This window comes from Dermochelys coriacea, chromosome 9 (genome assembly GCF_009764565.3).
Source record: "Dermochelys coriacea isolate rDerCor1 chromosome 9, rDerCor1.pri.v4, whole genome shotgun sequence".
NCBI classification, from domain to species: domain Eukaryota; kingdom Metazoa; phylum Chordata; order Testudines; family Dermochelyidae; genus Dermochelys; species Dermochelys coriacea.
The window spans coordinates 78,067,293-78,093,786 of NC_050076.1; the positions used below are offsets into that span (position 1 = coordinate 78,067,293).

At 41.9% G+C, this 26,494-nt stretch overlaps 1 protein-coding gene across 9 annotated transcripts in view; it reads left to right on the plus strand.

The window, feature by feature from the left end:
- The window catches only part of LOC119861011 (fibronectin type-III domain-containing protein 3A-like), an 87,505-nt gene that overhangs the window by 34,718 nt on the left and 26,293 nt on the right, over window positions 1-26,494 (plus strand). For all 9 annotated transcript variants that reach the window (XM_038415340.2, XM_038415343.2, XM_043492682.1 and 6 more), the window contains 7 exons: window positions 962-1,038; window positions 13,632-13,860; window positions 16,723-17,004; window positions 20,747-20,805; window positions 22,136-22,290; window positions 22,547-22,606; window positions 25,891-26,029. In XM_038415340.2, coding sequence (XP_038271268.1) covers window positions 962-1,038; window positions 13,632-13,860; window positions 16,723-17,004; window positions 20,747-20,805; window positions 22,136-22,290; window positions 22,547-22,606; window positions 25,891-26,029 — 1,001 coding nt within the window. The remainder of the gene's footprint in view (window positions 1-961; window positions 1,039-13,631; window positions 13,861-16,722; window positions 17,005-20,746; window positions 20,806-22,135; window positions 22,291-22,546; window positions 22,607-25,890; window positions 26,030-26,494) is intronic.

Consider the following 26,494-nt stretch of genomic DNA (forward strand, 5'->3'; position numbering starts at 1 on the left):
ATCACCTGTTAAGTTCACTCCCTCTGGGGCACCTGGCATTGGCCGCTGTCGGCAGACAGGATACTGGGCTGGATGGACCTTTGGTCTGACATAGTATGGCCATTTTTATGTTCTAACACTGTGGTATTTGTAGTCTGTTGCTATTCAGGAGTAAATACTAATATCCATGTAGTTACGGAGAGCTTGTTCCATAGTAGCAAATGGCAAGTCTGCAGATTTAAACATTGGTTTAAAAATGTGCTTCATATGATTATATTATATAGCACAATACTTCCAAGATCAGCTTTCTGAAAATAATTGTTGTATTCTCTTAGCAAAAATGGTTACTGTTTTTTACAAGTGCAGACAGCCAGAATAATAAGTAATGTTACTGCATATTTTAATTCTACTCATCAAAAAGATAAGAAAACCAGCATTATCCTATACAGATATTTAAGTAATATCTAGTATGTGAGAGCATAAAGCGGTTATGATGATTTCCTATCCACAGGTGTGTTTTTAATAAACCCAAGTAGTATACATACAAGTGGAGTATTTATATGGGGCAGTATGACAGAAAAGTTTCCAAACGCTTTAGTGAGACATTAAAATTGTATTCCATGTACTGTTTTGAGTGAACGCAAATCACTCCTGCGAACAGCAGTGACTTTATATCTGCTGTTGAACACTTAAATATTTTTGGGGCTTTTTAATGGAAAAAATACACAGTAAGATTTGCTTACCATTTTCCTAACTTTTAAGTCCAGTTTTTAAATTCAGTTGTCTAAAGATGGTTGGATAAATATGGATTGGTAGCCTAAGTAACTTAGCCACGTTTTTTTAAATGAATGAGTGCTTACCTTTAGGCCATCAAATAAAAGTGGGGAGGGGTGGGAAGATTTCTGACTGTATAAAATTTGGAATACCCATTGTGGTAAAAAGTGCTTACACTTCTAAATCTTAAACTTTTTTTCCTTTTCAGGTCCGGCACATGTTCCTATGGTGTCACCAAATGGTTCTGTGCCTCCAATATTTGTGCCTCCTGGTTATGTATCTCAGGTAAGAATTAATTTACAGTTTTTTGTGCTTTTGCATCAGAAGTTGCTGCTTATCACATCCCTAATAAAAAATAAAAGACAATTTCTAAAGCTGTTTGACTGTAGAAATCATGGTTTCCTTCACAAGACAGATCTAGTATATCAGGTGTCTGATTTGTGCACAAAGGCTGAGATTTTCAAAAATGCCTATTGACTTGGGTATCCAATTCCAGTACAAATGGGGATTGCCTGACCAGTTCCCTTTGATGGCTTTGAAAACCTTAGCAATATTTGTCTTTTATTGACAGTAGGAAAACCTAATGTAAGTTGCAGAGAATTCTTTCAGTACCAGTCTGATTGATGAGTTTGATAGTCATATTCCACAAGTGCTGCCACTATTCAGTAAGATCAATAGTTGCTTCCAGACATTCCAGTTGTATGATCATGGATATACGTAGTGGAATACAGAGCCTTTCACCCTTTAGCTCACAGATTTGATTTACTCCCAAGTCAGTCACTACCAAAGTAGTTATAATCTGACTGTTTGGGATCTGTGTTGACATGTGAAAAATCTTAGTTTTCTATGGCACTTCTCACTGTAGTATCTAATCCCAGCACAAGTAATTCAGGTCCATAATCTAAATCAGGGCCACATCTGGGTATGGAAATTGGTGGTCCATGAATGCTTACAAAATTGGGGGTTGCGGTGTAGGAGGGGGTGAGGGATCCAGCTGGGGGTGAAAGCTCTGAAATGGGGCTGGGGATGAAGGGTTGGGGGTGCAGGAGGGTGCTCTGTGCTGAGACGGAGGGGTTCAAGAGCAGGAGGGGGATCAGGGCTGGGGTTGGGGTATGGGAGGAGGTCAGGGATGCATGCTTCGGGCAGTGCTTATCTCAAGCAGCTCCCAGAAGCAGCAGCATGGCGGTCAGGCAACTCTGTGCGCTGCCCCCTCCACAGGCGCCGCCCCTGCAGTTCCCAGCCAATGGGAGCTGCAGAGACAGTGTGCAGCATAGGAGCCAGAGGGGGGACATGCAGCTGGTTCCAGGAGCTGCATGGAGCAGAGCAAGCCCCCGACCCTGCTCCCTGGCGGAAGCTCAAGGATTGGATTAAAACATCTAGAGGGACAGATGCGGCCCCCAGGCCGTAGTTTGCCCACCCCTGATCTAAATCATAGAGAAATCTGTTCTTTGCCCTTCCCAGATTCTAGCAAGTTCTATTTGGAGAATGTGGATTTTTGTTTGTATGTTTAAGTATTAAAGCTCTCCAGATATGTGAAAAAGTTTTATTAAAAAGAAGAATTTTGCAGCATGTTCAAAAATTGGTAGTCTGGTTTTAAATTAATTGAATCTCCTTTTGGAGCTCATTCCATTGCCAGACTCCCTCAAACAAAACACTAACTGTGAGACCTAATTTATGCATCACCTCCAGACTAGATAACAAAACTCAGGACATTACCTGTTTAACTGCATTATCCCAGAGCTGCCCTGGGTCATGGGTTGACCTACTTGGATGGCTTTGAAAAATCAGAAACAAAATCTTACACTGATAATGCAAGTGACTTGGGAGCTAGCAATGGTTATAGGTAGAAGAGTCGTATGCTTTCGATTGTATGTCTGCATTGATTAAACCTTTAGACCAAGATATAGTAGATTGATTTTCTGTTTCTAGGAAATTGTGAATGAATGGTTCACGACCAGATTCTTGTAGGAAACTTCATCTATTCCTCTCATAAATTAAAGGTGGAGAAGAAGGCATTTCTTTATACTATTGCTATATTGTCATCCAGGATTAATGATTAGCCTGATAGGACCCCAAGGTGTTACATAACTGATTTAATGCGGGGGGGGGGAACGGAACGGAGGGGAGGGGAGGTCAGTGTTCCAGCTTGGTTTTCACAACTTTTGCCTCTCCCAGCCAACATGATTTTGGTCTTGCCCAGGTTTCATTTGAGCCATCCAAATTCTTATCTCTTGTAAGCATTGGGGTGTCCAATATTGGCACCTGTATGGAACTATATACAGCTGGATGTCATCAATGTATTGTTGCCAATGAAATCCATGTTGCTTACCACCTCTCCAAGAGCTCTATGTAGGACAAGATAGATCCCTCTGGGATTACACTAGTGAGGGCTTTAGGGAGCAAGTAGTTTCCCATCAGTTCTTCGGTTCTGGAAAGGAATTATCAAAGCAATTGAATTGCAATTGTCTAGTTCAGCTAAGTGATGTAAGCAGGTCAGTAGTACCTTGTGACTGACTGACTAACAAAAGCTGCAACTGTGTAGAATGATGGAGATATGGAATCTGTCAATTGTTAGGAGGAGGTTATCTTTTAGTTGGCCTATTTGTCCCCATGCCATGAGTCTGCTTTAGTCGTAGTTCTAGGTGGTAATAGATGTCCAGGTGATGTAAACAATCACAATAGGCACTAGATGACAGAGTCAAAAGACTTGATAAGCATGCTCTGCTATTCCTTGAGGGGATCCCTCTGAAATATAGCTGAAGCACATTGTTTGCAGCACTATATTTAAACTTGATAAATGTTTAAACTTGATAGTGAAGATAAATGAGACTTCTGACTCCCATACTTTCTTCTTTTATATCAGTCTGTGATGTCATCCTCTCATCCTCATGTTTTTTTTTTTTCTCTTTTCCTGGCCAATGTAAATTCTCCCTAGATCTTTCCTCAGGTTATGTCTTATGCACTTTTATAGTACCTCTCAAAGGATTTCAAAGTCTTTCTCTTTATCAACATTTATCCTCTTAACACTTCAGTATAATAGTTAAATATTTTATTCTTTTTGCTAAAGTGTAAACTGAGACAAAATGCTAGTGATTTGTGTAAGACTGCTTGGTAAGAAAGTAGTAGGAGTCTTTACTCCTCCTTTTGCTTTCTTTTTTTCCTCTTTTAGGCCTTCTGTCTTGCACTTTTCTGTGTTCTTCCTAAACTGTGGAGATTAGAACTGCCTACAATATTTGAAGTAACACCAAAGCTATTCAAATGAACATAATTTTTTTTAATTTTTATTTTCAAACTGACTAATTTCAAAAATCAATTTTTCTTTGAATAGCATGTCTGGAAACATTTTTCAAAGGCATTTTTAAAAGGAGGAGGTTTGGTTCTTTGAGTGCTTGCTCATATTGATTCCAATTAGGTGGGCGCGTGCTGTGTGCTCAGCCATCGGAGAATTTTTACCCTAGCAACACTCGGTGGGTCGGCTGTGGAGCGCCTTGGAGCGGCAACTTCATGGCGCTGGATTTATACCCCAGCCGACCCAATGCCCCCTCAGTTCCTTCTTACCACCCATGATGGTCGTTGGAACTGTAGAGCTTGGCTTTGCTACTCTCCACTCTCCCTAGTGTTCACTCTACAGTTTGTTTATAGTTTGTTGTTGTTATTGCTATAGATTAATAGTTGTAGTTTTAGTTATAATGTAGTAGTTTGTATTGGTGGGGGGGAAGGGGGTTTCCCCTGCTCACCGTACTTGATTGGGCTCATGCCCAAAGCTCCGGGCTTTAAGCCCTGCAGATTCTGCTCCAAGCCCATGCCAACGGGTGACCCCCTCGACTCTTTCCCCCAGACACTTCAGGCATCTCACAAGGCGGAGAAGTGCAGGTTTTGCAAGAGCTTTCGTCCCCAGACTAGGGAGGAGCAGGACTTTCGTTTGAAACAGCTCCTTATGGAGGCAACTCTTAGTCCTCAGCCTCCAGCGGCATGGCAAGACCTGGTGCCAACCGCTTTGGTACGCAGCACCCCGGCTTCAGCTACAGGAATGGTACCGCGGTCAGACTCTGATAGAGAGCCACGGCACCAAGGTTCCCCGGCACTACAACCAACATCTTCAGTCCGGCACTGCTCTCACTCACCTGGTCAGAAGTGGCACCAGAAGCAGGAAAGGCTGACCCACCTCAGCAGGCACCACCCTTTCCGGATCCAGAACCTTGTTCCGCAGCAGTGTGTCTGGGGACACAGGTGACTGCCTCAGCACTGTTGACTCCAGCACTGAGGATGGAGCTGTTTTAGTCCGGTGTGTCTGGACTCCCCAACTCACAGCATGGTTGAGGTCCAGTTGCCATCTACACCAGGTACCTTTGCGGCGTCAAGGGATCTGATTGCCTTGATTGATCAGCATCCCCTCAACAGACCAAGGCACCGCCACCTGTCGGCGTGGCACCATCTAGGGGCATGCCAACTCTTATTCACCCGCTGGTACTGTCAGTTGAGCCTTGGCACCATTCCCAGTCCCGGCACCACTCTCCATCGTGGCGGCTGTCGTACTCGCGGCACCACTCCGACTCCTGGCACCGGTCTCGACACCACTCCGGTCGCCATCCAGGAGTAGATGCCGGTCCCAACGCCTGTCATCATCGTTGAGACCCAGGTCCAGGTCCATATCCAGGTGTCGGTCCAGGTCCCGGCACCGATCTAGGTCCAGACACCACTCCCCAGCGTCACGGCACCGTTCCTCTCCATTTTGGCACCAATCTCCAGCTTTGCAGTACCGATCAACTTTGTCTCATCGACGTGATTCAGCCGCAGACTCACTCAGCACCACTGTGGCCATCACTTTCCGCCTCTCACTCATCAGGGTCTGAGGCAGGGTCATGCTTCTCAGACTGCCATCACTCGGATCATGGCCGCCTGGACTCGGAGCAGATAGGTGGCAAGCGCAAGAACAGGGGCCTGCTCAAGGGTCCACCCAGTAGCCCTTTTGGACACCCTGGGCATACCACCAGGCCCAGGGTGTTCCCTATGGTGGCCCTGTCCGAGCCGCGAGTGCCTGAGGCTTCTTCCAGCCGTCCTGCTCCTGGAGGCATGGAGATGGTGGCGTTTTCCTTACAGGCGCCAGCTCCTCTTCCTCCAACTCCAGCTCCCGGCCCAAACACTGACATCGCGGGACCAGAGCAGCGGGACACAGCTCAGCAAGAGGCCCCGGATGATCCTATCCCTCTTGTGGTGGCATCCTCATCTTTGCCCGATGAGACTGTGGCGGGGACTGCTATATTGGGCCCACCCCCGATAGACCTCTGCGCCCACCAAGGAACTCTTGCGCAGGGTGGCGTAGAACATGAACCTGCAAGCAGAGGAAGTGGTAAGGGGGGTGGAGCAGAAGTGTTTCGTTCCCTCCAAAGGATATGATTATCTCTACACTCACCCACAGCCCTGTTCACTGGTGGTGGCCTCAGTGAATGAGAAGGAGCATCTTGGTCAGCAAGCCCCGACACCTAAATTGAAAGAGGCCAAGCGCCTCGATTTATTTGGGCGCAAGGTCTACTCCTCGGGGGGCTCCAGCTCCGGATTGCAAACCAGCAGGCTCTCCTGAGCCGATACAATTTTAATTCTTGGAACTCCATGATGAACTTCAAGGAACTGGTTCCTCTAGAGTCTAGAGAAGAGTTTGGGGCTCTGGTAGAGGAGGGCAAAATGGTTGCACGAACCGCTTTACAGGCCACATTGGATACCATGGACTCTGCCGCTCTGACCTTCTCTTCAGGGATAGCAATGAGGCGCATTTCTTGGCTGCAAGCTTCAGCCTTACCACCAGAGCTTCAGCGAACTTTGCAGGATCTTCCCTTTGATGGAGAGGGCCTGTTCTCAGACAAGACAGACTCGGGGCTTCAAAGACTTTAGGGCCATAATACATTCGCTGGGGATGCACACACCATCTACCCTGCGGAAACCATTTAAACCGCAGCCTCAACGCTCCTACCCTCCTCCTCAGCCAAGGCAGGACTTCCACAGGAGACGGGCACAGTAGCAGGAGAAAATCCTCCAACCACCAATCCGGCCAGGCCCAAGGTCCTTCCAAGCCCTCGGCAGGTCCCAAACAAAACTTCTGAAGGGACGCTCCTTGCGCACAATTATATCTTCCCTGGATCCTGGAAACTGATACACCGCCCTCAACATGAAGGACAAGTATTTCCACATTGCGATTCATCCGGCTCACAGATGCTTCTTCCATTTTGTTGTCAACCACGAACATTATCAGTTCACTGTCCTTCCCTTCGGCCTCTCCAAGGCCCCCCGGGTGTTCACTAAATTTATGGCGATAGTGGCAGCTTTCCTTCATCGACGACAGATACAGGTATACCTGTATCTCGGCAACTGGCTCATCCGAGGCCTCACCAAAGAGCAGGTGCAGGCTCACCTTCAATTCATCAGACACGTTTCAACGGTTAGGCCTCCTGCTTGATGTGGTGAAGTCAATGCTAGAGCCGACCCAGAGGATAGAATTTATCGGGGTGGTCCTAGACTCCATGCGGGCTCGAGTCCTCCTTCTGGATGCTCACTTCCAAGCCTTGTCAGGCCTCATCAGGAGCCTTCAAAGCTTCCCAACTTCGACGGCAAGAATGTGCTTGAGTCTTCTAGGACACATGGCTTCCTGCACATACTTGACCAGACTGGCTCCGCCCTCTTCAAGCCTGGATGGCATCAGTCTACCTACCGCCCAGGTCGAGACGGCCTGAACCTGGTGGTCACTGTTCCGGAGGGGGACCTGGCCTCCCTCCAGTGGTGGCTAGACCCAAGGGAAGTATGTGGAGGAGTACCCTTCCAGACCCCTCAGCCTTCCTTGTCCCTCGTCACAGATGCGTCAGCCCCTGGATGGGGCACCCACTTCGGGGACATCCAGATGCAAGGTCTATGGGCCCCATCCAATCTCTTTCTCCATATCAACGTTCGGGAGCTGATGGTGGTGCGTCTTGCGTGCCAAGCCCTCCGGGAGAGGTTGCATGGTCGTTGCATGGCGGTCCTCACAGACAACACCACAGCCATGTTCTATATCAACAAGCAAGGGGGGGCTCGTTCCTCCCCTCTCTGTGAAGAGGCCATTTGACTGGGAATTCTGCATAGCCCACTCCATTCAGCTGGTGGCGTCGTTTCTCCCAGGGATCCAGAACACGTTGGTGGACCACCTCAGCAGGTCCTTCCAATCCTAAGAGTGGTCGCTCCATCCCGATGTCATCCACTCAGTCTTCCTAAAGTGGGGGTTTCCCCAGATCGACCTGTTTGCCCTATGCAACAACCAGAAATGCCCGGCATTTTGCTCCCTCCGGGGCCGCTCCCCAGACTTTCTCAGACACCTTCCTACTCCCGTGGACAAGCAGGTTGTTTTATGCCTTCCCGCTGTTTTCCCTTGTACACAAGGTCCTGCTCAAGGTGCGCAGGGACAGATCAAGACTGATTCTGATTGCCCCAGCGTGGCCCAGACAGCATTGGTACACCATGCTGTTGGAGATCTCGGTGGACGCCCCAGTTCACCTGCCTCTTTTTTTCCAGATTTATTCACTCAGAATCACGGCAGCCTCTGTCACCCCGACCTACGATCCTTCAACCTCACGGGATGGATGCTGCATGGCTGAGCCACTCTGAGCTACTCTGTTCTCGTTTAGTACAGCAGGTTTTGTTGGGAAGCAGGAAACCTTCCACTCAGGCCACATATATGGCTAAATGGAAGCAATTCTCATGCTGGTGCACTCACCGCAGCACGCCCTCCCTCCCCCCGGGCGTCCGTGCCTCTCATTTTGGACTATCTCCTGAGCCTGAAACAGCAGGGCCTGATGATATCATCCATCAGGGTTCACCTGGTGGCCATTTCGGCTTTCCGCCCAGGAGCAAATGGCTGATCTATCTTTGCCAACCCCATGGTCAGTAGGTTCCTTAAGGGTCTGGACTGTCTGTACCCACAGGTACGACAGCCAGTCCCCACATGGGACCTGAACCTGGTCCTCTCCAGGCTTATCGGGGCCCCATTTGAGCCACTGGCCACCTGTTCCCTCCTATACCTCTCTTGGAAAATGGTTTTCCTCATCGCTATCACGTCAGCAAGGCGTGTATCCAAGCTTAGCGCTCTTACCTCAGAACCACCATACATGATCTTCCATAAGGACACAGTGCAGCTACGACCTGACCCAGCCTTTCTTCCCAAGGTGGTATTGACGTTTCATATCAAACAGGACATTTTCCTCCTGGCTTTTACGCACGCTACTTATCGGGAACAATTGCTACACTCCCTAGATGTTTGTAGGGCTCTGGCCTTCTACACTGAGCATACAAAGCTGTTCAGGAAAATGACCCAGCTCTTCGTCGCTGTGGTGGAATGGATGAAGGGCCTCCCAGTCTCATCCCAGCAGATCTCCTCTTGGATCACTTCCTGTATCCGTGCTTGCTATGATCTGGCCATTGTTCCAGCCCCACCGCTCACCTCTACAAGGGCCCAGGCCTCATCGGCGGCTTTCCTGGCCCAGGTCCCAATCCAGGAGATCTGCAGAGCCGCTATTTAGCCTTCAGTACATACTTTTACCTTTCACTATGCCATTGTCTGACAAGTCAGAGATGATGCGGCATTTGGTAGACAATCCTACAATCCACGGTACTTCACTCCGACCCCACCGTCTAGGTAAGGCTTGAGAGTCACCTAATTGGAATCGATATGAGCAAGCGCTCAAAGAAGAAAAGACGGTTACTTACCTTTGTAACTATTCTTTGAGATGTGTTGCTTATATCCATTCCAAACCTGCCCTCCTTCCCCTCTGTTGGAGTAGCCGGCAAGAAGGAACTGAGGGAGCGCTGGGTCGGCTGGGGTATATATCTAGTGCCATGAAGGCGCCACTCCAGGGGGCTCCACAGCTGACCCAACGGGTGTTGCTAGGGTAAAAATCCTCAGACGGCCATGCACACGGCACGCGCACACCTAATTGGAATGGATATGAGCAACACATCTTGAAGAACAACAGTTACAAAGGTGAGTAACCGTCTTTTTTTTTTTTTTTTCAGCTACTCAGGGATGCATAAAAAAGTTTTTCTGAGCAAGCCTTGAGAACCCCTCATCCTGCATGCTCAGGTCCCCCTTCCCATTGTGTCTGTGCACACACTTGCCTAATGCCTCTTTTAGTTTCAGTTTGCTTATGCTGTTACAGCAGAAGACACTCTTGCAAGACCTGGAGGGGAAATGTATTTTTAGCTCCCCCAGATCACTTCATAAGTGATGTTGGTGCATGGGACTTACAGTGCATATTACTACGTAAAGCACTGGCAAATACACAGCGTGAATAAACTGGAAAAAAAATTACTTGTTTTCAATTATAGTTCTCTTGGAACAATAGTAAAGAAAAAATTATCAGATGTAAAGGGGATTCTGTTTGCTGAGACCCAAAACTTTACTGATGGTGACTTTTTAAAAAAAAAATCTGGTGAATGTTCATTCTAAAGCTTTCAGAACTAAAACTCCTTGTTTAGTGTCATGAAATTAGTATATTTGGACCAAAAAGTAATATCTGAGATAAACAGCTCCTACACTATAGAGAACTTATGCCTTGACCCTAGTGGAGTGGGAACATTGTGGAAATGGTATTTAAGTACTGTCCAACTCAACTGATTTGGGTGGCCACTGTGGAAGGCCTAAATAATGGTAGAAACCAAGTTTGAAACAAAATTTGGGGTTTCTGATCTTTTTCTCAGCCCAGTAAAGATGAGGACTCAACTTGCAATTCTGAAAGATGTACAAAAGTAAACAAATGGTGGTAATGTTGGTCTCTACATTAGTACAATGGAATAATGGGCCTTGACTTGTACCAATGCCAAACTATATAAAATTGTAGCTGAAACTCTTATTGTATTCATTAATCTCCTTTGTCAAACTGAGTGTTTTCCTAAATTAAGTTCAATAGATCCATGAAACTTTGCCATGACTTTTAGATTTATTTACCTTTAGTGAATATAGTTTATTCATTTGATGTAGAAAACTTATTTTTAGAGAAAAATTCACTCATATTTTAAACAAAAATTAAATACACAAATGACAAGTTTTTTCATTATGTTCTTTTAAATTGAAGAAGGTAATCTATATTTTTTTTCCCAAAAAATCCTAATAGTCAAATGGCAATATAATTACAACTGATTTAGAGGTCACATCACAGCAGATTTTTGTTGTAATAATCCATGAGTTGACACATTCTCGTTCTCTTGAAAAAATACTTGGTCAGTTTGCTTTATCTTCTGTTGAGGAACCTTTCAAAATATTTTTGGTATAAGTAACTAACAAATCTGCAGCCACAATTTCTGCTTAGCAAATTATGAAATGCTGTGATGACTTCTAATAGCCAGCTCTTCTAGTAGAGGATTTGAAAGAACTAGCAGGATAAAACATACTGTCCTCTTCTGTGAAACTGCTTAACTGTAAACTGTAAAAAATTTTTATACAATAATATTGATGTGTTTTATTCCTTCTCATGCATTAGGTGTTAACAGGAGCAACTTAATTTAATTTTGTACGGGGCTTAGAATTTGAGAGAGGTTTACAGTCTAGTACGTTGATTTCTGTAGGTTAATATGTAATGTGCAAATGTCTATAAGTACATGAGTGTTATATATTAATATATTTTTAGTAACGTGGTTTAGTTAGAAATTATTGGTGTTTTTAAAAGCAGTGTTAATTTTGTATGATTTACTTTGAGGACTGTATATAAGAAGCAAATCAGTTAATGTCTCAATTTTATCTTTGCCAGTGTAAGTCTAGGTTTCAGAGTAGCAGCCGTGTTAGTCTGTATTCGCAAAAAGAAAAGGAGTACTTGTGGCACCTTAGAGACTAACAAATTTATTAGAGCATAAGCTTTCGTGAGCTACAGCTCACTTCATCGGATGCATTTGGTGGAAAAAACAGAGGAGAGATTTATATACACACTCACACACACACACACACACACACACAGAGAACATGAAACAATGGGTTTATCATACACACCCATTGTTTCATGTTCTGTGTGTGTGTGTGTGTATATATATATAAATCTCTCCTCTGTTTTTTCCACCAAATGCATCCGATGAAGTGAGCTGTAGCTCACGAAAGCTTATGCTCTAATAAATTTGTTAGTCTCTAAGGTGCCACAAGTACTCCTTTTCTTTTAGTGTAAGTCTCTAGTGTGGGCTTTTCTCCTTGAGTCCATTGATAATCAATATGTTATCATTATTTTATCGCACCAGTGTTTTGTAAACTAAATTTTTGGTGTAACACTATGATTGGAGGTGGCAGTCAAAGGGGATGCGGTTATAGACGAATCTAATTTTAAACCAGTTTAAGTCCTCTGAGAATTCTAAGGAATTCTGTTTACTTCTCAAGTACCTGTTTTGCCTCTTTCATCAGAACATATAGTCTGTCATCTAGTGTCTCTTCTGTTGTATCACTCAGCAGCTAGTGAAGCTCTTCATGAGGGGGTGGGGAAGAGGGAAAAGGAAGGTAGTTGATTGTTCTTTGACTTGAATGGGGTTTCAGGACATCCACCTCATCTCTTTAACTTCTGACTAGATGCAATCTTAATCTAGAATTAGGGATATCTTGTTTTTGATGGTAGGAAAACAACTTTACTACCAACACAATTCATGTGACAGTAATAATTTCAGAGGCTTTTGGACCAACCAGAAGAGTGGATACTGAAAAGTTTAGTCCCTTGGATAACATTTCCATGGAGCCTAGGAGATATTGGATTCATTTACCTCCAGATACAACAAGAAGGCTATAGGTGTTCTGCATCCATTATCAGCTAGGATCTTTCCCTGTGGATAAATCACAAATTTTAGCTTATGCTTGCCTCTGGCAGATGGCCTGAAGATCCAGCAGGATAGGGCATTGCTTATTGTTTCACAGTTGGTCCTAATTGTCTGATGTAGTTCTTTGAGTCCTCCTTTATGTTCCTGCTTATATATGTGCTCTCCTAAAACCTTTGTTTCATCCTAAATTCTTGCCTAAATTAGCATTTAAAGGTGTGTTAACTAACGTGCACATTTTAAGTCTGGCATAGGCAAGGCAATATATATATTTCAGCATGTGCTAAAACAATCAAATTAGAGCCTAAAGGGAGCCAAGATTTCAATTCAATCAGATTAGGATATGTTAAAGTATATGATACATTGTCTACACCATTAGTTAGTTTATATTAGCTAAAGTGCTGTCACATCTCTTTATCCCTAGTCTAGACAAGACCTAAGGCAGGTCATATGTCACTTTCGACATCTATTTCCCCATGTTAAGTATCCTCACACCTTCTTGTCAACTATCTAAATGGGCCATCTTGATTATCACTACAAAAGTTTTTTTTTTTTTCTCCTACTGATAATAGCTCATCTTAATTAGCCTCTTACAGTTTGTATGGCAACTTCCGCCTTCTCTGTGTGTATCTATCTATGTATCTTACTATATGTTCCATTCTATGCATCCGATGAAGTGGGCTGTAGCCCACAAAAGCGCTTATTCTGATAAATTTGTTAGTCTCTCTGAGGTGCCACAAGTACTCCTGTTCTTTTTGTTGAAAGAGGTAGGGGTGACATTTATGGTCAGTTCAAGTTTACTTGTAACCAGGAATATGTTCTGGATATTTTCTGGGTTACTTACATCTCTGCCAGTTTTTTTAAATGGGCATGTTAAGAAATTTGGGATTTCTTGCAGAAGAGTTTGAATTTATTGAGGTCCATCACAGTGGGGATTTTTCTCCCAAAGCAATACAGGTCAGTATCTGCTTAAGAATATCAATTTATTTTAAAATGGAATCTAATCTTAAACATTAAGGAATGTAGATTATACAAAATTATTTTTACTGACTTTTTCTGTATTTTTCATTGCATCACAGATGGTAGAAGAAAATGGAGTTCGTAAAGTGGTGGTATTACCACGTTCGTCTGAATTCCATCCTTCCATGCATCCCCCTCCACCACATGTGCCACATTACATGCATCCTCACCCTGCTTTGCTTCCCCACCCACCGCATCCAGTGTACTCTCCAGTTCCAGGAACAGGAGAAATACCACCGCAGTTCATTCACCAGCCTCCTCCACCAACACATGTTTATCAAGAACAAGGTAAGACTTGCTAATACTGTGCTTTAACTGACAAAGGGGCTTAGTCTCCTGCTTAAGGCACCAGGTCCAGAAGTAAAGAAACCTGCATTATGTTTGCCACTCTCAGACTTATTATGTGACCTTGCATAAGTCACTTAGAGCTAGAACCACAAAGGGACTTAGGCATCTAAAGCCCAGATTTAGGTATCAATGCAAAGTACAAAACCCTCACTCAGCTGTCGCTGCCTAGCCCTTTAGGTGCCCAAACTCAGAACCTACATTTTCACTGTAGAAGTTCCATGGTTACCTAACTTTTTGCCTCTGGGCAAGCACACTGCTGCCTCAGGCAGGCATCTGGATGCCTGTCGCACACCGAAGTCCTAGAGCAATCCTTAAACCAGGGAGAGAGAAGTAGGGCCTGCAGGACTGATCCAGTAGGGGTGCTCTGACCTAACTCCACACACAATGGCTGGTGATATTTTGAGAGATTATGGGATATTCTAATGTTAAAGCCGTTCCAATTTAATTAAAATCAAATATTAATTGGGCCAGATACAGCAGGAGAATCACTCTATAGTCCAGTGGTTAGGGCACTGACTTGACAGGTGGGAGATCCCTTCTCATCAGGCAGAAGGGATAATTGAACCGGGGTCTCCCACATCCCAGATGAGTACCCTAACCCTTGGGTTATAAGTGGGGGGGCCCTCCCCACCTTGCCGTTTTGTGTTAGGTAGGAGCCTAAGCGGTCTGGCTCCAGGGTTCCCGGCTGTGGTTTGTAAGGAGAGGTAGGCGCCTCCCTGCAACCTAGACTAAGGTTACTGAACTCCATGGGAGGGCTGTACTTAAGAAACATCCCTCTTGGTAAGAATTTCTGAATGACTAGCTTAGGTTGCTCTCTGCCTAGCATGCTGGCTTTTGTGGATACAATTCTTAGGTGCCTGTCTCTTCCCCCTTCATAGTATAGGGAACCTAGGTGTCTAATTCAGGCTTTGTGGGTGCAGGCCATAGCCTCTTCAAATCTTAGTTTCTCTATTTGTAAGTGGTGGAAATATTTGCCTTAGAGGGATGTTGTATGCCTAAATTCATTAAAGTGTTCGGAAATCCTCAAATGAAAGATGTTATGGATGTGCAGGCTCATAAACTAAATTTATTTTAATTCTTTCGAGTGAATATAGTAGAAATGTAGAAATTTTACTTACCTTAGAATTTTTCTAATACCTTATATTTTAGATTTAATATCTTTAAATCTTAGTCTTTGCTATGCAGATTCAATAATGATCCCATTTTAGAAATTGCTTCTAACTTTCTGAAAATTTCTGCTGATGTGAAAACTCTTCATACTTGGTCTCAACCTAAAGGTGAATTTTTTTGGGAAGTTTGAGGAAATTTTCAACTGCTTTTATCTTATGGGGAGATTTTATTCAGGATTTGTTTTTTCCTAACAAAGTCAGGTATGGCTTAAATTTAAAAAAACACAAACCTTGGCGCGCACAACTGGTCCTCCAGGTTGAGGGTGGCAGGAGTAGCTATACGTATTGAAAGGTTACTTGTGAACACTCCGTTAAAAAGCCTACTGACATAACCTTTTGTAACATAGCAGGCTTACATAGTTTTCCTTTTATGAACAATAATAGAAAAGAGGATATTTAACAAGATGGGGCTATGCAAGAGTACCCACTGTCAAACTGTGTGGGGAGCTTGATCAATGATAGTAGTGGTGGCAACTTCTTGGGGAGAAAAGCTTAGAGAAAATTTTAAAAAAGCACTTAAATCTGATTTTCCAAAATGATAAGGGACTTAGGATTCTTAAGGATCCTTAAACAAGCTTAAAAAAGTTACTTCTGCTGTTTGCACTGCTATGTCATAGAAAGGAGGACAGCTCTAATCAAGAGGCATAGTTTTGGAGGTGGGGGATATTAGGTAAAGACTAGCAAAAAGGAAAGATTTAACTATTGGGAATATGAAGGACTAAAAACGGAGAAAATAGGAAAAGTTTTAAAAAGAGCTAATGAGAGGATTTAAAAATAGTAAGGTTACAGTTCAGAACTAACTCACTGGGTATGGATTAAATACAACAAAAAAAGGAAATGGGCATAAACTAAAGGCAAGGGCTACATTTAAAACAAATATGAGCAAAATTAGCAATACAGTAGAACCTCAGATTTATGAACACCAGAGTTACGAACTTGCCAGTCAACCACACACTTCATTTGGAACCAGAAATACAGAATTAGGCAGCAGCAGAGACCCCCAAAATGCAAATACAGTACAGTACTGTGTTAAATGTAAACTACCAAAAAAATAAAGGGAAAGCAGCATTTTTCTTCAGCCTAGTAAAGTTTCAAAGCTGTATTAAGTCAATGTTCAGATATGAACTTTTGACAGAGCAACAATAACATTTTGTTCAGAGTTGCAAACATTTCAGAGTTACAAACTACCTCCATTCCTGAGGTGTTCATAACTCTGAGATTCTAATGTAGTATAAAACCAAAATAAACTTTAAGCTGTCTACTTTTACCGCCACCTCCCTCTTATTTAGACACCATTGATCCTAAAATTCTGGGTGTATTGCCTGGAACTATAGGAAGCCCCTGCCAATCAGCAGCATGAAATTCTTATCCGTTCCACTGGTGCCTGCGCCCATCTGAGTAACAGTGTGAAAATTGTCAAGACTTTGGTCTTCATTTGCATGCAGTTTGTCACAGCTATGAGCAGCACCAGATCTGTCCTACAGACTCAGTCAGATAGCATTGCACTTTAAATTGGCAAGGTTTTATCAACTCCTGGCTATGTTGCAGTTACTTTTTAACTTCTGGAGTGTTTCTCAATTGCCAGCTAAGCAAATTCTACTGAATAATAAAACATACAAATGTTGTCTTTTAGAATCTCGTTCCCATGGAAGGACAAATTTTATTCAGCGAGATGAAAGGACTGTCAAAATGCAAGAACATTTGAAGAAAAGACTTAAGGAGAGACAAGCTAGTGGTCATACTAATAATAAACTTAACAGCCCTCCTTCACCGCATAAAGTTCACAATTCTTCCAATACAAATGTTCAGAATGGATATGGAAATGGAAAGGGACAGCAAGCAGCATGCGGGGTAATAAAGCAAAAACAAATAGGAAAAACAAGAGCAAGCCCACCAGCAGATTCAGAGATGGGAGGTAAGTAGTAGTTTGTCACTTTTGTCATGTAGGCTTTTTGATAGAAATACCTAAAGTATCTTACAGTTCTGCTCCTAGGGGCTTGGGGGGAATTTTGTGCAATTGCACATGCACAGAATTCATGTCCCCTGCAGAATTTTTTTTCACCCAAAGAAAATGCATTCTGCCAGGAAGGCACTTCAGTTACACCTTTCACCCACCAGGGGTTGCTGTGGTGCCAGAACAGAGGGCAGGGGAGCGGCTGTCTTCCTCACAGTGCCCTGCTCGCAGGGCCAGGTGAGGAGGCATGGGATATGAGAGGACAGAGTGGGGCACACAGGGCTGCTGGGAAGTCAAGGAATCTGGGGTTCAGAGAGATTAGTAAGGGAGACCTACTGGGGCAGGGGCACAGAGCTAGTGGCCTGAGCCAGCAGCTGAATGGGAATGGGGGTGCAGGGACACATGGGAACAGGCGGAAGGAGGGTGGCTGAATGGTAGTGCAGAGGTGCAGGGACACATTGGAATGGGGGAGGAGAGGTGGCTGAGCAGGGATGGAGGGGAGGAGTGCAGGGAAACACTGGGATGGTGCAGATGTGCCTGACTGAATGGGAGAGACTAGAGGTCAGCCCAAGGTCTGCATGGGGGTGGCTCCCTAACAATCCCTCTCTCACTTCCCCTTCTCCTCCTCCCGCCCTCCAAAAATCCCCTGTTCCATACTTTTCCCACCCACACCCAACAGAATTCCTAGTTCATACACAGGCTCCTGCCCAGCAATTACTTCCCTCTCCCTCAGTTTCTCCGTTACCCCTGACTCCCCCTCCACTTTTGAGGGGTGCAGGAAATACATTTCTTTATTGTAGTTTAAATGAATTATTACTCAGTTCTGTATCAAAATGCCTAGTAAGAAATTCGTTTGTCAAAAAAAATTAATTCCTGAATCTTTTTGTTGTCTGTATCATTACAGACATACTTGCTGACAGGTATTTTGAAATAAATTTACCAAAATAATTGAAACTGGCGTGATTATATTGTTTTGACAATAAAATATGCAGAATCTTTAATTTTTTGGTGCAGAATTCCCCCAGGAGTAAGATCTCTTGCAGTTACTTGAAAAATAAAATAAAAATTTAAATTTCTTTTGCCTTTTTTTTGGATTTATAGAGAAGGCCTGAAATGTTTTCAATTGGGGTGGTGTTGGTTTTTTTTTTTTTTTCTTCCCCTTCAGCTTAGAGATATAGGGAATGTCAAGTCTGGTGTTCCCTGGTTTTTTTGCTGGAGTACCTCTTGGGAGAATCTGGAAGCATGTTTGTTATAACCTCAAATTACTTAATTGAAGTGGAAGGGTGTTGAATCTTGCACAAAGATCCTTTCTCCAAAATTTCAGTTAGTCATTGAAATTCAAGTGGTATTAAACAGTTTATGCACCCCTGAGTAAAAAAATCTGTTTTGTCAGTTGCTCAACTTTGAGAGAGATTTTTTTTTGCTAGTTTTCCATATATCATCATCTTCCAAGCAGACAAGATCTCAGTTTCTAATATAAACCAAAAAAATAATTTTTTGCTTGAAAACAAAAATCCTTTCAGGCTTTATACATCAAAGAAACACTCGTCAAGTTCAAACTTTTTTCCTAATGTTTTTCTCATCACTTTCGCTACAGCTATCCCTTCATAGTTTATGCATGGGTTTGAAAAAAATTAACCATTTGATTACATAATTTTTGAAGTGTGTTGTGAGACATTCACTCTTTATCGCTTGCCATGATTGCTGATTTAGAATGTGCATCTCTTAGCCATGTATTTGGAAAATTGCTTACTTCTGCAGGGTATTTGACTGTTTTCAAGCTTCTAATTTGTGGGCTAGTTTCATGATAGGCTGTATTATTTCTCAGTTATTAATCTTGCTCCTTTGAATAGCAACATAGAACTGCCATACCAGATCAGACCAGTGGCTCATCTACTCTGGTATACTACCAATGCTAGACACTTCAGAGAAAGGTACTCAAAACTGCATAGTTCATTTACGGAATGACTAACCCATAGAAAAAGTTTGTTCAAACCCTCCAGCTACCGGTTAATGCCTTGAAACATGGGGATTTCTTTTTCCCTAACTTTTAAAATAGTCTTCTGTAAATGTGGATATATTCCCACTAGGCAGATAAATTCTAATTCTCGTTTGGAATCTGCTAAACTCTTGTCCTTCATCTTGTGACAGAGTTTCACAGCTTAATTGTTCATTGTGTAAAGTGTTTCTTCTCATTTGTTGCCTTTCAATTTCGTTGAATGTCCCCTTGTTCTTGTATTATGAGAGAAGATAAACATGAGTGTTTTACTTACCTTCTGCATACCAGTCAATAGATTTATGCCTCTACCATATTGTCTCATCTCATCTAAACTAACCAATCTCACTCTTTTCATTTTTTTTAATATGGAAGTGCCTCTATTTTATCTTCCTTCACTGAACTTTCTTCTATTACTGCCATATCTTTCCAGAGATAGTGGTTACCAGATCTCAAAACCGTATTCCATGTTGGGGTATACCATAAATGTGTATAACAGCATCAGGAATCTCTCTCATTCTAATGTTTCATGCGAGTCTCGGTTATTATAAATCTTCATGAAATTTCAATGGAAAAGTTTGTCTGAGCAGTAAACAGCATTTTAAAATGAAATTACTTAGTCTCTTTAAATGTTTTCAAATACCCCTTTGAGCACAGTGATGGACTAAATGCCGATAATTTTTCAAAAATTTAACTATGCAACTGAAAAATCAGCTTTCTGCCTGAGCACTTGAGATACTACTGTATCTTGGTCTATCACACTGGTTTGAAGGAAGGAATGAAATGTAAATTATTTGATCTCAGTTCATTAAAGGAGTGCATGTGTAAGCTTGTCGTAAAAATACCCAGGTTTTTTAAAGGTGAAGTGAAAGACTTTACCTTTTAGAATTCAAATTGCAATACTCGGAGATCTGTTTCTCTGCTGTAGTTGACAAACTTAGCACTTCAATAGTGGAGTAAAACAGATACCTGAATTTGGGTCTTAGCAGATAAGTAAAGGAGGAACTAACTTTTACTGGTGTGTCTAAACATATGTTTTGGTAAAGATTTGGCCTTGAAAAAAGTTGTTACATTTTTATCTTTTAAAAACATTTCAGTTTTCCTTTAAGGGTGCAATTTCAGCCTGAACTCTTGAATGTACAGGCTTCGATTAAATACATGTTTTAAATGAAATATTTTTTACAAACATATGGCTGACTAGAACAACTCTGGGTGGAAATGTGTTCTGCTGTATGTATTTTTACTATGTAATTTAAAAATCTCAAACGCATCTTCCAAATTTATATCCATGGAGAAATTTGGTTTACAAAGGAAATGCAGCATTAACTACATCACCAGCACATACAGCTAGTGACAAAATCATATTGTTAATTTTTAACGTTTTATTTTTATATAAGGATTTTTGTTCAAAATAAACAAAGATATGCTAAGATTAGGGAAATGTATCCTTTGTTCACCCTGTGCAGGATGTGCTAAACGGGGTTTGTGTAACGTTGTTAGTTTTGGACAATTCTGCAAATCTCACAGCCAAAACAAATAGGGGAAATGAGCTTTACATAATATATATTATTGTTAATCTCTTAGTGAAACTAACTCCATCTTGTGGTTGCATTTAGATAAGCATGTCTTATCTGCTGGTTTGGGGTTGTTTTTTATTCTATTTTATTTTTTTTTAACTGTAATGAACTTTTACATTTGGCTTTTCAGAGTCTGACACAGAATCCAAAGAGTTGGACAATCTCCACTTAAGCATTGGTAAACCTGTAGTAAGTATTGTCTTTGAAATGTTATGTATAATCCTCTGATTGTATACTTTCTCTTGATAAATAACAAATATTAAAAACCGTATTAAAGCATTTTCTTCAATCATCTTTTATTTGAAATGCTTTCCTTGTTTTAAATTGAGAATACATGCTTTAGTGGTCGGAGCTTGAGGCCAAGCATCAGGAGCTCTGTTTTTCATGCCCAACTCTGCAATTCACTTGCTGAGACATCTGGAGCAATTTATTTAATCTCTGGATGCCTCAATTTCCCAGTCTGTAAAATGGGGATAGTACCTGCCTCTGAGATTATTTAATGGTTGTAAATGCTTTGAGATCCTGTGATGAAAGGCACTCTGGGTCTGATGCAGTCTGTCCATTGACTTCACTGGGTTTTGGACTGAGTTCAGTTGAGTGCAAAGTATTTAAGAATATAGAGCTACTTACAAAAAGTAGTGCATCATTTTCTGTTTTATTTAAAATCAAATTGGAGCATAGATTTGAGTATTTTCAGAGTGTTTGGGATGTTGGAATCTTATGGTGATATTTTAAATAGATTATAGATTAAAATTGCAGTCTAGTACATGTAACTCCTTTTGTGCATCAGTTATACAGAGTGTAATCTGCATTCTTTTGCTCCAGCTTTCCCACCGTTCATTATGTTATGGTAACATTGCTACTGCTACTGATTCCCTGTGGGTTTAGTTCCAGAAAAAACTGTGCAAACCTTATTTTGGAGGAAATTCAGAGTGCTATGAAGAACTAAAACCAAATGGCAAAAAAGGCTTTTTAGTACTTGGACCAAATCTTTTAGATTTGAGCACCTTAAAAAAATCTGTACTGAGAAATTTAGACAAGTGGTCAAATTTTCAGAGGTGCTGTAGTCAGTGGGAACTGTGGGTACTCAGCTAGAAAATTGAGCCATTTTTCTGTGCGTAAACACACATCTGATTGCCTGGGTATGGGTTTTTTTGTGGGTTTTTTTTTGTTTTTTTTTTTGTTTTTTTTTTTTTAGGGTTCCAAATCTGAAAACTTTGGCCTAAGTACTTAATGCAAACACTGCAAATGAAATAGAAATGTCACTTCACACCTCAAGACCATTTAAATATGCCCTTGGTCTATTTACATAGTGCCCTTGATATGAGCACTCTAGAATGATTAATAATAAAAATTGAAATTAAAGCTCAGTAAAGTCCTAACTTAAAAAAGACTCAGCACTTCTACTAACTAAAAGTAAAGAATTCCTCCAGTGAGAAATGAGCAAGTACCATGTTAATGACTAATATACCTTTATTATAGCAAGCAAACCTATTTGCGTTATTTGTGGTTTTAAAAGGTTTCTGATATACAAGCAAGATCAGCAGTTCTGTCCTGGAATCTCCCAGTTAGTTCACAGAATGGAGAAAGTCATAGTCTCACTCCAGCAACATTTATATTTGAAGTAGCAGTATCTAACAGCGGTAAAAATGGAAAATTTAAATCTGTCTATATGTAAGTCTGGTTTCTTAATTTAAGCACAATACATATGTTCAAATACACTGACATATATCAGCAATGTTTTTATCAGGTGTATGTTGTCTTGAAGACCTTTTTTTCACATGCAAATCATTTTAAGTAATATCAATAGGCCTTATGTATAAAAGGGATAATGGGCACTTTGACACTAAATGTACATTATATAGTTTTATTTTGCAATAAGCCTATGTTTTGAAGTACATGGGAGAGCTATCACTTTCTGTTCCTACAGAGGAGAAGAAACAACAATTACTCTTCCTGAACTCGGACCAGCAACAGATTACCATATCAGGTATGTACTGGGAACTTCCCTAACAGTGTTGGAATACCCATTACCATTATAAATTAGAATTATTATATGATTTCTTCCTTCTTGAGATGAATGGGATTATGAACCAGGGTTCTACGTAAAATGTAATTATGTCCATGCACTGTTGTTGTTGCCGCTTGTGTATAATATTGTCCTATTTGTAATGCCTAAATTGATAAATATCCTGCCTTTGCTGGTTAGCATTTTTGCCTACCGTTGTCCCTCTGCCTGTCTCCTCTCAGCAAAAAAGGAGGAGTTAAGTGGATTTCCTGTAGCTCCATGCTAGTGCTCTCAAGTGTAGAGCAGGAATCAGCAAGAGGGAGATTCTTCTAGACTATGGACAGCAGCAAAGAAAAGAATAATCATCAGCCCTCCTGGATCTTTTCATATGTCTAGGGGGAGCAGAAGGAGTCTGAGCTAATCTGTTAAGGTGAGGGAAGGCTTCCAAACTGTTCTCCTATGAACCTTAATAGTACTAGAGGAGGGGAAACTGAGGCTGGTTGGAGTAGTGGGGTAGCAGACCCCTCAGTGGCAGAAGAGAGAATGGCGTATTTGTGGAGAGAAGAGGCTTGCAAGAATCCGCAGCTGCCATCCAGAGCTCTTAAGGCCCATCAGAGCAAACAAATCCTTGCCCCTGCAGCGCCTCATTATGCAGGAAAGGAAACTGGCTGGAGTAGTGAGTTTGGGGGCATCCAACAGCAGAAGAGAGGTCCAATATAGGGTCCTGTGCGGGACTAGCATAGAGCCCTGCAACGGGATTGGAATCCCATGGGTCCCGCAGGACCTGCTGCCATAATAGCGGGCGCAGGACAGGAGAGGGATTAAAAATAGTCCCATGCAGGGCTCTACTCCAATATTTGTTGGATACAGGATAAGACAACTCTTAAATCCTACTGTACGAGAAACACCACTCCTATAAATTGCAGAATGGTTTCCAGTGTGCTGCATAATTCAGTGCAGTCCTATTGCATAGTTTAGGTCTAATGTGCTGCATAGATCACGAGGGCCACCTCCAATCTAAGCAATATGAAACATGCATACATGGTGGAAGACACATGGGTCTGGGGCCATCGTTCTGCATTTACTTAACTCTACTCTTGAACAAGACTAGAAATTATCTTGGAATTCTTTCTTTCTGATTTTCAGATGAGCTACAGTGTTCTTGAATTATTTCCCTTGCAGTTCTAAATATATTGGTTAACCTCCCTCCTCCGCCATGTTTTGGATGGTTGACAGCAGCGATTTTAGTATAGCCATGATTTTAAGTCTGGCAGCTTTATCATCTTTCATGTGACATTGTGGCCCTCCAAGAAACCACTGTGATGGTCTTTGAGGGTTCTTGAGAGGTAATCCAGTTTTTTCCTGGACATCCCTTCTACGTTAAGTTGGTATACTCAGAGGACTGGCTCAACTGTTCTTTTTTTTTGGTCCTGGAAAGGGCGGTTTGAGGAAGTATAATCGTTGTTACGTTCACTGGGAGGTCGGCAGCCACACACAACTCCTTGATACTCAACTCAGTAATGCTATGCGCATAGTGTTGGGGACACTCAAATCTACTCCAGTTGACTGGCTCCCAGTCCTATCGCACATCCAGCCTCCACATATTAGACGATCTGCTCAGACATCTCGCTTTCTTAATCGTGTCCATGCAAATACAGGGATCCCACTGCACCATGACCTGCAGAACCTGCCAAAGACAAGATTAAAATCCCACAACCCTCTATGGAACTGTATCAAGACCCTTACACCCAATTTTGATCCTGAGGCTCAATGGAGAATTGCATGGAGCATTTTAACCACTCAAAACAAATAGCTCATTGTTGATCTTGTTGAGGAACCACCGGGTTTTGATTTATTTCGGAAAGACTGGTGCAGATTGAATCGCATCAGGACATTTCATGGGAGATGTGGACAAACCCTAAATGGAAAATGAGGCAAACACCTGTATGCAACTGTGGTCACCAGGCACAAACGATAGAGCACATATATGAATGTTCCCTTTGTTCTTTTGCTGGGAGCTAGAAGGACATTCACCAGCTCACTGCTGTGGCAATGTGCTGGCTATCAAACTTAGATATAAATTTGTAGTTGTTGCTACCTACCCAAGCCATACGAAAGAAGTAGTAGTAGTTAACCTCCATTTAAGTTAGTAGTTTGTGCGATATATATAATACAAATTTACCTGGAAGACTTGTACCTGAATAATTTGAAAGTTTCATTTAATTTATTCATTTTCTATAACCTTGAGTCTCAAGGCCTTCTAGCATATTTGAATATAAAGTAATCCTCTTCTGCCATCTCATCCATCTGGTAACGTTCTTTTAATATAGTTTTGATCATGAATCCGATATGCATTTCATAGTTTTACTTTAGCATAAGCTTTCGTGAGCTACAGCTCATTTCATCGGAGTGAGCTGTAGCTCACGAAAGCTTATGCTCAAATAAATTAGTTAGTCTCTAAGGTGCCACAAGTACTCCTTTTCTTTTTGAGAATACAGACTAACAGGGCTGCTACTCTGAAACCTGCCATAGTTTACTTTGTCATAATGGTGACATCCTGACAGTCTGCTAACTGGGCTCATGTTAAATGTGCTCCTTGAAAAAGGGAATTCGTTTGAAAATGGTTTAACATGAAGTTGTTTACCTTTTCTCAAAGGTCTATAGCAGGTTTAAAATTGACTTTAGCTTCTAGCTTTAAAGATGAAACTTGTTAACTGTAAGCCCCAGAAATGCTGAATTGTTTCATTTAGAGGAACATAAGTTAGAATTGATTCTTCAGTGCTTTTCATGTTTAAAAACATAAATGTAGAGCTCATGAACAGTGCCAGATTGACAGCCCTCAAGACTGAGCTCCTCTGTCCACATAATGGTTAAATCCAAAGAAACTGCATTGTGAGCATTTCCATGTTGCTCTTCCAACATGCCTTTATCTTCCTGACCCTGGCAACGACAGTGGCATTTGTGGTGGTGATTTTTGAGATATGAATACCAGTCCATTAGGAACTGGAATGAGATCATAAACTCACTTCATTAGCCCTCTCTTGGACAGTTACGATGCTAACAGTGTGAGCTATACTTGAACCAGTGGTTTGGGGGAAGAAAGGCTCTGTGTTAACACTTCTAATAGCTTGTTGTATCTACTCTCTTTTCTTTACCTTCTGCCTCTGATTAAGTGCATTTCTTAAATTGATTCTCTGTTCTAAATTTTAGGATATTCATGTGATGATGATCTTGGGACACTTCATTAATTGCCTTTTGTCATTCAGAGTTTCAGCAACAAGCAGTTCCATAAAAGAATCTGTTTCCGAATTGGTGAGTTTTACTACAGAAAGCTGTGAACCAGACCCTCCAGCTGCACCTAAACTAATCAACAGAACGAAAAACAGCTTGAGTTTACAGTGGAAGGTAAATAACTTGGCAGGGATATTTAAAATCTTGAAAAAGCAAAACATACAATTTCTCTTTTTAAAGTTGGATTTTAAGTTGCTCAGTGAAGATTGTTTCTCTACCATATAGCTGAAATCATATCACTTCTCCATCTCCAGGACATCCTGTTTTCTTCTGTTACTTATTCAATATCCTTTGTATCCCATTAATATGTGAGTTGGTAGAATGCTTTTTTCAGCATAAAATACATGTATTTTTACACTGACAAAAGACATATATGACCTAGAATATTTGGAAAAATTCTCTACTGAAATGATTGCATGTGAGAGAGGGGAGCATCAACACTTCTAATGCTTAGGGTCCCAGTGTGGTAGATTAAATAGCATAGAATGTCGAAGTTAACTCTGAAGCCAAATTCTGCTGTTTTAGCTTGGTTTATGCATCATGATCTGTCCCGCCCGCCCAGGCTAACTCTTGAATAGA